This window comes from Pyxicephalus adspersus, chromosome 10 (genome assembly GCF_032062135.1).
Source record: "Pyxicephalus adspersus chromosome 10, UCB_Pads_2.0, whole genome shotgun sequence".
Taxonomy (NCBI): Eukaryota; Metazoa; Chordata; class Amphibia; order Anura; family Pyxicephalidae; genus Pyxicephalus; species Pyxicephalus adspersus.
The window spans coordinates 8,625,549-8,639,558 of NC_092867.1; the positions used below are offsets into that span (position 1 = coordinate 8,625,549).

A 14,010-nucleotide genomic window follows, 5' to 3' on the forward strand; every position below is an offset into this window, starting at 1 on the left:
ACGATAATTATTGCAGATGATGATTCTCATCCAATAATCGGCCCAGGGCTGATATCGGATGAGAATCTGGCATGTGTACAGTGCTCGCCGTCTGTCCTGGCAGACCCATAATTGACAAACGATCCTTTGAAAGTGAAGGGGAGAGAGAGCAGCCCCCTCCCCTCTCCATAGAGCAGAACATCGCAGTAGTCGTTCATGCATTATGCAGTCTTTTGTCGTTGGAAGGGATCAGAAGTGTCAGTGTGGTTACTGCTTCCTCTCACCAGTGAAATGCTGCCAGTGAGCAATCTTTGTGGATGTGTAGTGTATACTTAGAACAGCCCAATGGAGCAGCAATGAGCAGTCCACTTCCAAATCTGCACATGCTGGGTATGTAAAAACCAGCGCTATGGTGCAACTGGCTGGCAAGCTACTAACTGCTGAGTGCTGCATTGGATTGCTTGCGCTGGCAGCAGGACCCGACCCTAACATCCAAACATGTAAAAAAAAAAAATGTTAAAAAAACAAAATCTCCAAGGACAAGCTAAGTATTCAGAATGTTTTCCTCCAGTTGTGGTACAGAAGGCCATCCCAATGGATAAAATCACCTGGTGCCCAATGCAAGTCCCAAGCATGCAAATGAAATTAAACGAAAGGAACACATCTGACGAACTTCAGCAGAAAGTATGCAGACCAGGCCTTCTGACTTCATTAGCTGCATGCTATTTTTTCCAGATGAGTGGCAAAGACCCAAGAAAGCCGATTGTCTAAGCTTTGAAGTCAGGTTCCATATTGTGACCTTTCCTGATATTTTATCATGCTTCCATTGAAGGTTTAGTACCTGCTCCACTTGCTTATAGTGAAACCAATTCTTATATTAGGATATAGCAGACAGCAGTATGCACAGGAGCCATATTCTGCAGGTACTACATGGACAGACCAAAAATTGTGACATCGGTGGAAAAGTGACCACAGCTTATGCAAACCAAAACACGCACACCAGGCTGCATTGAACTCTTTATTTGCAGTAAAAATACATTCAGTAACAAGGTCAGCTGACATGGCATTGAAAGGTCGAGCAATAAATTGCACTTTTATATACTTTTCTAAAACATTTTTATCACAAAATAAAATTTGGCTCAAAAATATCTTACGGATTTCAGTCCAGTGCCAGACTGTGACTAATAAAAGCAATTCCTTTAAGAACAGCAGTGTTTGACCTGAGGGTGAAATGTTAATCATACATAAGGAGAGCGGACTTGGAAAGGTTTAGAGCAGTGTTTCCCAAACTTTTAAGGTCTTCAAGGATCTCCTACTATAATTACTATATCTACAGCTCACAGTATAATAAACTTATATTTCTGGCCATTGGGAAGACTGTCACCCAACAGATAGCCAAAAAGATCATTGGTGTCACTTATACTGACCTGAGAGGTACAAATTGTTCATTGATCAAGGAACCCCCAGCAACCTCTGGAGGAACCCTGGTTGAGAAACCCTGCTTAAGACCATGGGGCACGTGTTTATTGCTGTCTGTATCCCCACTGGGAAGATCGGTTTTCCTTTTCACCTTGCTGCTCTTTGTCACGGAGACAGAAAGTAGGGAATAATCCCAAACTTGAGGAGTTCTTTATGGCTTTAAGAGGAAAGGGGAAATCTTCCAATGGGCACCAATGTTCTAGTAACAGCCAAGCTGGCAACTGCCTCCTTTTTGGAGAGATTTTCTTGTATCCTGTTGGGTCTCCACAGTGGAAAGTTTAGGGACACAAAAAAAGGGATTAAACCCTTCCCAATGTATCTAAAATGGAAACAAAAACATTCTGAGCTATGCATGTCCTTTAGTAAACTTATTTTATGTGACCCCTCTTATCAAAAGAGTGTTCCAAAGAAGATGGCAGCATGGCCACCTCCATGTGGTTTCTATTAAAAACTAGGGTGGCATAGAACCTAAAGCCCTTCTTATTTCTAATTACCCTGGCTACTTTTTGGGTTCCAGTAGCAGGAGGGAACCTAAAGCAGCTGATGGGTTTCCTTTAACCATTATGGGTGTCATTCACACTTGGCTGGTCAATGGCTACATGGCCCTAAATGCAGCAAGCACTGTGTGCTGGCACTTTTCTCTCATGGCCACTGTAATTCGTATTAGCATTTTGTGGATCATTAAGGAAAGCCTTGGGGCCCATCAACTTGGCTCACCAGCCATCCTTTCATTGACCACTTTTACTGGGTTCTTACCACATAATTCCAGGATTACCCTGCAAGATTTACCAATTTGGACACAAATGGCGGCCTTTATCCAAAAATACTTACAGTAGATCCCTACACTGCTCACAACACATCACCTTCACTACCTACTCAATCGCTGCCTACTATACCCCACCTGTAGACAGGTGCCATTGTAAAGAGTTGATTGTAGTGTAATTTTACAGAAAGAATTAATCCATATCTGTATACAACCTCCAAAAAGCTCAAAGTTTAAAGAATTGCAGATCTGAGGAGGTTGCACATTGCAGAATGTATAGTCACCGGCTGCAGTGACACCATGGAAGCCCTGCTCAATCTCTCTGCTGCTAATCATTACAAAATCTTCAGGTAAACTGATTTCAGGCCGGCAATCATTTATTAAATATCCGACTTGTTGCTTGGTGAAGGGTGAGGAGTCGCTGGTGGAAACCATAAACCTCACTCCCAGGAAAAAATCTGATCCTAGGATGAGAATCACATGAGACACATTACAGGGCGGGGGACAGACTAATAGAATTAGCCCTTTGATGAGACAATGAAAGTCAGAAAGACAAATGCCCCAGGCTGCTCTGTATATTGGATACATTCCGTTCACCCATGAACGGGACACATGAACAATTTAAAGCTAAAGAAAGGAAAATGCATTGCAGGATATGGTGCAACGTCTGCATGAAACATAAAAACACGGGGACAAACTCTCCCTATAAACTTCCTATTTTTTCTAACTAGCAAATATTTGTAAAAGGTCCTTTTTGGTGCATGTAAATGTAGACAATTGTGATAGATATATCTATGGCTTAGAAGAATGGAACGTCACATGCCAGTACATCGAGGTGGTATAAAGGACTGGCATCGGCAGTAGAAGCCGGGCAATGTGTTTAATGCTTTAAAATCATATGTACACGGATCAAAATGTAACACAAGCTCATCCATCATAGAAAAAAATGTGCAATCCCGAGACCCTTATGTACAGAGGTAATGTAGGGCAGCATTTAGTATGTCAGAGCTCCCTCCTGTGTTGGGGTGGTGCAATCGTCACCTCACCATTACTTCAAATGTAACAGCGCAGGTAAAAGTGCAATAGTGCATGGGGAACTTGTGGTGATAAATACGGAGGTGATTTGTTATCAGGCTGTAGAGTGCAGGGCTGTTATATATTCTGGCTTAACAAACAATCTGAGTCAGATAATGATTTTTATCTATTGCTACAAATTCAGTTTGGTCATGTCTTTGCGTTCTCCTCCTGTTAGCAGAGCCTGGTCCTTGGATCCCCAATTCACCCCAGACTTCTTACCATGCAATGAATGTTGTTAGATCCCAGAAGTTATACAGATACCAGTTTAAAGGACACACAAAATGCCTGCTCTGAAACCAGCACCACATAGTAGGGGTAAATGGCTGGGAGCCTTGGCTGTCAACTTTAGGAAATGTCCCAAATTCTCCCTTGCACCAGTATGCAATAGGCAGCAGTAAAATAAAAAACTTAATAAGACTCATAAATCAACCTGCAAGAATGGGACAGGTCAGTCTTCATAAGAACCTTATAGAGTGATATCGCTGGTCTAATGGAGGAAGAATACCAGTAAACAACAGCACACAAGCCATTTCAAGGAGATACAATTACACAACTATAATATCATTGATGGCGGACTTCCACAATGTGCATTTCTGTCTATGGGAATGCAATACCCACTTGAAGCAGGTCAGAAGGAGGTCAAATGTATTGGTCGATGAACTTTAAAGCTTCTCAGCAGCAGCTGAAAGTAATGTCATGAATATAAGCCCTAAGAGTGTATAGTCAGACTTGTGTCTATCCCAGGCTGGTTCAGATGGTTCAAATACAAGCATAAATATATCAAAGACTACATTCTTGTTGAAACTATTAGGTCCAACCCATGGTCACCACCAGTCAATGGTTTAATTGGTAGTTTATAACCATTTCTACATAATTTGGATCAATTCACTCCCATATCTCCACATTAGGTTGAAGGTGGCAATAGAAGGCCTCTAGCCTGACCCCTCACAGCACCCATTAAATGACAGGCTCAGTCCACATGTGTGCATTCAATGGATAGTGTGGTGGGGTGTCTCAAATATTTTATAGCATTAAGTGGAAGGCGAAGACGTGTTACATGACCCAACCATACAAGACGCGTATGCCATCACAGCATTTACCACCCAGGTAAGTCCAGCCTCAGCACGAACCCTATGGCCCATGACAGTACTTAGTTTTGTATATCATTGCAGCCCATGGAACATATTAATTTTTATAATAATTCAATCTCATAATACCACCTACTTAAATGTTTAGAAAAATATTTGATTAAAAAAAAATATTTGGACAAAACCAAAATGTATAAAAATAGAACAGCCAGTTCCAATCCAATGCCATTTTGTGAGGGCCACCTGGACCCGCCATCAGCAGTCAGAATCATTTGGTGGGTCCAAGGGCCAGGTGGGTATCTAATCTTCACATTCAGGAAATAGAGATGACCCCCAACTTTGTCAAACAAAATTAAGTAACTTCAAAGGGTTCTGTTGGTTTTCAGGTTGACGTTGCCCAATGAGGACCAGTCACAGACAGTGTATGAGGGTGAAAAGACAAAAAATAAATAGATCAGAAGATTCACAATAAATAGTCACTCCAAAGAGCATTCCAATGTTCTCTGTGTGCGTCACAACCAAGATGGAGGCTTGGAGCCTGAGTAGTGCTGGGAGGTCTTGATGGTCACAGTGCTACCCCTTCACGATTTAATATTTACTCGTGGGATGAGGAATTGCTGGGAAGTCGATGTCCTGCAAAAAGGGAAAAACATTTATCATTTTTTGTAGGCTGATGAATAGACTCCTTCCATGTTCCAACGCAAGCCACCCTAGGTAACACCATATGTGATGCCAAGCCAACATGATAGAAAGAAGTCCATTAAAATAAAGGGCCAGTCCAGGGACAGTCACTTTGGGGATAGATGATGCTGGATGTCCTCCAACCAGGAAATATGGTGGAATCTATCTGACTGTGCAAGACATAAAGTAAGGCTGGAGGGCAGATTTAAAGAATTTAATCCTAAAATCCAGCATGACCTGCCAGGTCTCTGGATGATCTAATATCCCTGGTGGCTGGTAGGGCATGATGGGAATTGACATTTACAACCTGAAATTATCACTCAACTATCTGGGCCAAACACTCTTCTGGGCCCATCTAGTAATATTAACTCATTGGAATAAGAAAACAATGGCTGATCATTGGTAATAGTACTCACATTTCTAGATGGTTAATTGGGGCACTGAAAAAAGAAAAGAATAAAACAAATTATTAACAACATTTATAATGAGCTCACAAAATGTAAAGTTCAAAGTTTTGTTTTTTTAATAACATGTTAGTGGTCAGAACTTTGTCAGCAGCACACTAGAGATCCAAATTTTCACCCCTTGCAGAGTTCTCCAAATAACCACACCTTTTGTCCTTATGTGATACCATGATAAAATCAAGAACCCCCAAACAGTCAAACCTGTTAAGAAGATTGAGAACACCTATCTGCTCCCTACAACATTTAGTTGTGTTCATCTATTTGGTCCTCTGCAGCTCTTATTGGTTTTTCTTCCGGTCCTCCATCTATTACAGGATCTATTGCAGGATATAGTAAAGGTTCAAGGAGGGCAGCAGCAGAAGAAACCATTGAGAGCTCTGAGGAACCTAAGGGATGGACACCATCACCAATGGACTTCACATGATTAACTCCCATCTATGGAGAGAAGATTCGGTGAAGCTGTCAATGGAAAGGTTAGTCTCCCAAGGTTTAAGATTTATTAACAGGCCTAAGTTCTGCATTCATTATACCCAAGGACAATTTTACTAACCAGTGTTCCTTCAAAGGTTGCTCGGGCTTCCTTGAGAAATGTAAAGTGGTGGAATCAATTCCTGCCTCACAATGTCTACATAATTCCAACACCCTAGCGGAGCCATTAGTTTTGGACCAGTGATGCTTTTAGCTGTGTGTAGAGGAAGGAAAGGTTCTTCTCTCAATGGCCACCAATGTAAGGAGAGTGTTCTTCTCCTATTGATCATCAAAGTAAAGAGGGCTTCTCCTAATGACCACCATAATAAGGAGGTTTTCTTAATTACCATCATAATAAGAAGAGATTCTTCTCTCAATGACGGCCATAGTAAGGAGAAGTCCTTCTTCCAATGTCCATCAACATAAGGAGACGTTTTTTCTCATATTGACCATCAAAGCAAGGAGAGGCTCTTCACTCGATGGCCACCAAAGTAAGGAAAGGTTCTGGTAAGGAGGACTTCTCTAATGACCACCATAGCAAGGAGAGGTTTCTTCTCTCATTGACCACCCAGATAAGGAGGGGGTTCCCTAAATGACTACTAAAGTAAATAGATGTTCTTTCATTGACCACCATAAGAAGGAGGGGTTCTTCTCTCAATGGCCACCATAGTAAGGAGGGGTTCTTCTACCAATGGCCACCTTACTAAGGAGGGGTTCTTCTCTCAATGGCCACCAATGTAAGGAGAGATTCCTCTCCCAATGACCTCCATAGTAAGTAGAGGTTCCGTTCCTACTGACCATCAAAGCAAGGAGTGTTTCTTTCTCTCAATGACCACCAAAGTAAGGAGAGGTTCTTCTCTCAATGGCCATCAAAGGAGGAAGGGTTTTTCTCTCAATGACAACCATAGTAAGGAGAGGTTCTTCTCTCCATTGCATAGTAAGGAGAGGTTCTTCTCTCAATGACCATCATAGTAAGGAGAGGTTCTTCTCTCAATGGACACCATAGTAAGGAGAGCTTCCTCTCTCAATGACCACCATAGTAAGGAAAGGATCTTCTCTCAATGACTACCAAAGTAATGAGTAGATATTTATCTCAATGACCACCATAGTAAGGAGAGGTTCTTCTTCTTTAATGGCCACCATAGTAAGGAGAGGTTCTTTTCTAAATGACCACCAAACTAAGGTGTGTGGGGGTTCTTCTCGGTTTTATCTGGGTGTTAAACGGTCTGCCTAAAGCTATGAATAAACAATAGACATCAATGTCCACTTACTCGTAGACATCTGAGGTTTTCATCCTCCGATAGTACTTGGCAAGTTTCACAGACAGGATAATGCTGGGGAGGAAGAAGATGGTACACCACCCGATGCTGAACCAAAATGCATTCTGGGAAGGAAATAAAAACAATTAGAAATATGATCTATATAATAGGGATTGAGACATGTTCTTTAAAATAAAGGTAAATGAGAAATGTGATAAGAGAGTTTTTGGACTCTGAATGTCATCTTTACACACAACCATCTCTAGGGTTGTGGAATTTTCTCTACAGACAGCAGAGAGAAAAAAAGAAGCATGGCTGACTATCCGTGTTTAATTATAGATTGCTCCGGGCTTTAATTATTTCCAATATTGGCCCTAAGTGCCTGTGATGAGGTCATGTGATTAGTGCGAGATCTCTGCCCGGTACAGCAGAATGAGGGTCGGTGGCATATGTTATTGGGATGAATACATTCTCATGTCTCATGTTCACATCAAAGCACCATTCAAAGTCTGCAGAGCTAAGAAAACATTTTTGTTAAATAGTGACGTATTGAATAACTGGACTATGACACATTCTGGCCACAGGTCACCGGGCCCCTGGTCCACCCGGCTGTGCCTGATAAACAAACAGCAAGTTATCCAGTGATCCTGAGCTGAAAATATATACAATGCATCATCAGAAATATAAATCATTAGGAATCACATAGAACCCAACAATGATTTGATTCTTTTAAAGCTGCCAGGGTGAATTATTATTATTACACAGTATTTATAAGGCGCCAACATATTATGCAGCGCTATAGAAAATCCATAGTCATGTCACTAGCTGTCCCTCAGAGCTCACAATCTAATGTCCCTACCATAGTCATATGTCATTAACACAGTCTAAGGGCAATTTTCGGGGAAGCCAATTAACCTAACTGAATGTTTTTGGAATGTAGGAGGAAACCAACGCCAACATAGGGAGAACCTGCAAACTCCATGCAGATAGTGTCCTGGCTGAGATTCGAACCTGGGACCCAGCCCTGCAAAGGACCTTCCCTTTAGGAACCCTCCTGGTCATATCCTGTACTTACCAACGTGTCTACAATATATTGGCATGCGAGAACCTCTGCAGAATCCATTGCACTGGCGACGGGCCCGCATCTAGCAAGCTGTGTGGTCAACTGCAAGGAAAGGAGCACAGATGTGATTTATATTATTTTTTATAAATATAAATATATATTTATATAAAGTTTATTGATTCTCTGTAACATTCTTTGGCTCCGAGTCCCTATTGGATAGTCAGAGAACAGAAAAAGGGGAGGCAAAGTCAGAGCTGCAGTTGAGGATTGTGTGAACACACTGGGGTATATTAATCAATTAAATTCATTAGGAGACAGCATTTTCTGTTGTGACTGCTGTGCTCTTTTGATAATTGTCCACTAGATGGCAGAATATGTTTTAGTTTTATTATACATTGAGATGAGTAATGTATAGGGGTTTGAATTGTCAGGGGAATGATTTATAAATATATCTCTTGGTGTGGGGTCCTGATAAACATAATGATTGGCTAGAGATTGCAGATACTTTGTAACTTGCATGGAATAAAGTCAGTCTGTTTGACTTTTTGCACACAACAGGTTCTCTTTGAAAGTGAACAGCTTATGTTTTTTACCATGACACTCATATCGATTAAGCGTTTTCTTCATTCCAATGTAAAGGTGAAACTGAATTTTTGCTATTAATTTCTATGATGTCTTCCCTTTTATGGTGTAACTACAATTTTCCTGATACTATCCTCTACCTGTTAACATCATCAACAGTCTAATCCTTAAAGCAGAACTGAATGCTTTCCCAGCTGCGGGCAAATCCTGCTGGTGGTTCAATAATCCCAGTAAAGTAATAACTGCAGGAGACAACTTTAGACTGGAGGTTACTATTGCAGGAACAAAATTGCATTTAAACATTTTTTTTTTTGCCAGGAATAAAAGATCAATTCATTCAGGACCATTTTAAGCACATTGGGGTCGTAGAATGATGCAGACCTAAAAACATTCTGCAGGTAGAGCAGATTCAGTAATAATAACTTTTAATTATGCTTAAGCTTCTGCAAAGTAAGAAAACCACTGCCATCTAATGGGCATTTTCGTGTACTAAAACACACATAATATTGTGCTATCTGCAAAATTAGAATTGCTACCATCTAGAGGTTATTTGCATGTACTACATTAGGCTTAACAATACAAAATCCACATTTAGAGAACTGCTGCCATCTCGTGGCCATTTCTGTCTATTACGTCGAGCATATCAATGAGCAAAATTTTAAAGACCACTGCCATCTTGTGGCCATTTTATTTTACTACACCACTTCAACACTATGTTCCAATATTAAGGGAAAGTTTGTTGCTGGCCTGTAATAGCTATATGCAGTTTGGAATAATGAACAAATAATATTAGGCTGCATCTTTCCTATAAACAAGTGATTCTGGGTGTGCATGAAGGGAAATTCACATACAAAGATATGTTTAACTTTAAATGTTTAAGGCTAAACACAAGACAACAAACGATGCAGCTCTGTCTTCAACAAGATTTGCAATGTATTTATATTTGCAAATGCAATGTATTTTTAGATGCAAACAATGTATTTGACATGGCATCTTTTGCAGTGTCTGTGCAGCAGGGTAAAAAGAAGCAGCACAAGATGCCAATTAGGTACAAGGATCATGTGGATAGGCAGAGAGAGCAGAGTGACAGTGAGATGATGCAATTTGTTCCTTTTCTGCCCCTGGTAATAAAAGCTGCACCCCTTTTATTCTCCTCCTTTATTACCCCCTAAAACCCACCCTTCCTCCTTCCTGCCCCATGTATTATTGGAGAGTATACCAGGAGGAGGGGGGCTGATGATCTTCAGGACAGTGATGACTCCGTTACCTTTCATCATGCCTTCCCGCCACCTTAGTCATGTGATTTTTGCAGTCACATGACCTTGGCGAAGCATCACCACCATGCAAGATATGGCCGGGTCCCTGCAGTTGCAGATTGTCTTTCCTATACCAACCAATCAGATTGCAGCTTTCCAACCAAAGCAAATCCCGGATCCCACTGAACAGGGCCAGAATTCTCTGCTCTTCTTCTATTATATAAAATATGGATTTCATATTTCCTTTCTTTTTTATAAATTACAAAATTCATCATAAGAACTTACATTCTTCACTATCGCTACCACCTCAGTGTCCACATATTTCTGTGCATCATCGATAGCTTTAAGGGTGTCGTTCAAGGAGCTCTGTATGTGCAAAGGAAAACAAGATATTTAAATATGAATATGAAGATCTCCCCATCTGTATTAAAATGAGCAAAAATGTATCAACAGCTTCTCCCTCTGACCTGCTTCCGACCTGCAGCTGCCCCTTCTTGACCTGCATTTGACCTGCTGAAAGCAAGTTTTGCATTCACATTTAAATTGTATGGAATTGAAAAAGCTGACCAATGCAGGCCCTACACATGACAGCCAGGGAACTAGCCTCAATGAGAAGTAGTAATGACTGCCCCTGTCTTCCTCAGGAAGGTTCCCTTCAACACAAGTATAGTAACTTACCGGCAGTTTTGTAGCTGTAGCTTGGAGATTGGTGACACTGATATTAATTTTTTTCTGGAAGATAAAAAAAAATATGAATCATACAGAAGTCTCTATATTAATATTATTATTATTATACAGTATTTATATAGCGCCAACATATTACACAGCGCTGTACATTACATAGGGGTTGCAAATGACAGACAGATACAGACACAAGAGGAAAGGAAACTGCCCCGAAGAGCTTACAATCTAAAAGGCGAGGGGAGATTAATATATATACACTATATCACATATAGACATTTAGATGTTAGCTTTCTACAGTATGGGAATATTGCATAGGCTTGGGATTCATATTAATCAGGCAAATCTGAATATTATATGTGCACCATAACTACCATCTGCAGCCAGAAGATGGCATGTGTCCAGCTTTAGCACAATAGAATGGCTTACAGCAGTGTGGGAGCCTATACAGGGTGAATGACCTTCTCTTTGTTCCCATGGGACAGGATTTAGGTAAAGTGCATTGGATCCTGGGAAGAAGAGGAGAAGGTCACATGGTCTCTAACACCCCAAAGCACCCCTAGTTCCCAAGAACTCCAAAAGTAAAATGGAGCAAAGGTAAGTTATCTGTGGGTAAGAAGAATTCAAGAGAACCTGCCATTCAGCCCTGAACCTGCATAGTGACAGATTTTTTGACACAGTCAGCTCTTAGGTTAGTCAGTTATACACAGGCGGCCAGCAAACATGCAGCAGACAGGTAACAAAGTCATTGTATCACGGATATATCACAAACTCTTAGGATCGTCCATGGAGAGCTATTATAAATACATAAATAACACGTACCACTTGTGGAAGGAGATTGGCGTCTATAGAGGCCTGGATACCTAAGAGAGTGTTGGCTTCATTCTCCAGTTCAGCTTTAGACGCGTTGCCGCTGGGAAGTTTTGCCTGTGACACAAAAAGCCAACATATGAGAACACACAATAATAATTTGTAGCAGAAGTTTATCTCCTTCAGCAAATTGATGGGCCATTGACATAGAACTTCTGTACTGAGCTGACAACTCTGCCTGTGCTGCATTTAAACCATCAGCAGTGTTGTCACCTCTGGAGTTTACTGCCCATTCACCAGCCATAGAAAATGACTCAGCAAAGACTCTTGCTTCTTTTCCTCAGCTGCATGATGGATGGTGAAGCCACCAGTGACCCCAAGAATGAGCCGGGACGCCCAAATGAGGACGTGACACAGGAGGGGAAAACACAGCCAGGAAAAAAAGGTGCAAGGGGAAAGAAGAAGATTTGTGTGATTTGCTACTGAGCTCAGCCACACTCCCACACACAGCAAGTATTGTAGTTGAACACTGCTGCCCCCCAGTGTTGGGGGAATTATTAGCTGGAGGTTTTTGCTGGCCTTGACACTCAATGGGGGTCGTCTTTGTTGGCTCTACCATCTATTGAGCGTTATCATTGTTGGCTCTGACTTTTCCTGGTGGTCACCATTGTTGGCCCTGACACTTACTGGGGGCCGTCTTTGCTGGACCTACCACATTTTGAACGTTATCATTGATGGCTGTGACTGGGGGTCACCATTGATGGACCGGACATGTATTGGGGGTCACCATTGCTATCCCAGACATATACTGTGAGGGGGGGGAAAAGGTGATCAGTGGTGGCCCTGCCAATTACTGGAGGGTTATCATTGCCGGCTCACACACTTACCTGGGGTCAACATTGTTGGCCCTGACACGTACTGTCCAGAAGTAAAGAGGTGATCAATGGTGGCCCTGGCATTTACTGAAGGGCCATCATTGCTGGCTCACACATCTACCTGGGGTCATCATTGGATCATCATTGCTTGCACCACACCATGCTTTTTTGATTCCCAGATAATCTTGCCCCCCATTCCCCCAGAAAATTGTTTAAATAATGAGACTTTAAATGTCTCCAACTTACAGCTATGCTTTTCAGTTGATTGGCAAACCCCGTTAGATTTGTCCTTGTTATATTTTTTGACGTCTGAAAAAAGAAAAAAGAAACATGGTGTTGATATTATTTTCACTCCTATCAAAGAGTTCTGTCATCCCGGTGCCCCATACTTAGTCCTATGCATGGAAGAATTCAATACACGGAGATCAGACACAGAACACCAATGTGTACACAGCCCCCTCCATCCCCCACTTCGCATACCTGCTGAGTGATGTTGCTGAAGTCCAAGGTGTCGATTCCAGATTTGGACACGCTGGTCACCTGATTCTTCTGGTCGGGGCTCAGGAAGGAAATGTTGTTCACTTTGATGTTTGTGTTTTCCAGGGTGGAATTGACATCACTGGTGTACTAAGCGTAGAAAATCCAAATTAAAATTTGTCAAAATTGCTGAAAGTTGAAGAGGTAGAAAATGTTTTATGATCTCTGTACATTATATGACAGATGTGCAGTGCAATGTGCACTACTGACTCCTTCCGGGAATCTGTAAGATACCAAGAATATCGCTAAGGGTTGGGTGCTCATCAAACCTGCCCACCAAATGGTCAAAGATGACAATGGGGGGGACTCAGAGGAAGTAGAGAAGGAGATGGCTCTGGATGGGGCCAGAGCTGGGACTGGGAAACTATAATGGTCAGCCATGGAGGCAGTGACTCTAATAGGGAAGTGGCCCTAATATACATAATTACTGCAAAATTTCCTCCACACAGCACATTTAAGTTTTGCTTTGACAGTATGAAATACTATTCCAAAGAGTGACAGGGAAGCTTTATAATTCAGCACAAACCTTACTAATATTCAGCAAGTCATCCAGGTTGTACATGGAGTTCAGGTTCAGTGTGGTCCACAGGGAGGTATTAACCTTGCAGTCTCTATAATAGAAAACATAGGACATGTCAACATAAACTGGAAGATTTGCTTCTAAGACCAAACCTAGTAATCAGATTGATGATGATGGACCAGGCTCAGAAGGCTGGCCCAATAGGAGGACCAGGGTCTGAAGACTGGCCCAACAAGAGGACCAGCCTCCAAAGACTGGCCCAATATGAGGACCAGCCTCCGAAAACTGCCCCAACAGGAGTACCAGCCTCCGAAGACTGGCCCAGCAAGATTACCAGCCTCCGAAGGCTGGCCTAACAGGAAAACCAGCCTCCGAGAACTGGCCCGACAGGAGGACCAGCCTCCGAAGACTGGCCCAACAGGAGGACC

The 14,010-nt window shown here is 41.9% G+C and overlaps 1 protein-coding gene across 1 annotated transcript in view; it reads right to left on the bottom strand.

Annotated features, from left to right (window-relative positions):
* Positions 1-984: 984 nt before the first annotated feature.
* The window catches only part of LOC140339909 (prominin-1-A-like), a 63,641-nt gene continuing 50,615 nt past the window's right edge, over positions 985-14,010 (bottom strand). The window contains exons 15-24 of the mRNA XM_072424823.1: positions 13,589-13,673; positions 13,006-13,152; positions 12,772-12,834; positions 11,663-11,767; positions 10,838-10,891; positions 10,445-10,525; positions 8,334-8,423; positions 7,271-7,383; positions 5,484-5,507; positions 985-5,019 (exon numbers count right to left, since the gene is read on the bottom strand). Coding sequence (XP_072280924.1) covers positions 4,968-5,019; positions 5,484-5,507; positions 7,271-7,383; positions 8,334-8,423; positions 10,445-10,525; positions 10,838-10,891; positions 11,663-11,767; positions 12,772-12,834; positions 13,006-13,152; positions 13,589-13,673 — 814 coding nt within the window. The 3' untranslated portion in view covers positions 985-4,967. The remainder of the gene's footprint in view (positions 5,020-5,483; positions 5,508-7,270; positions 7,384-8,333; positions 8,424-10,444; positions 10,526-10,837; positions 10,892-11,662; positions 11,768-12,771; positions 12,835-13,005; positions 13,153-13,588; positions 13,674-14,010) is intronic.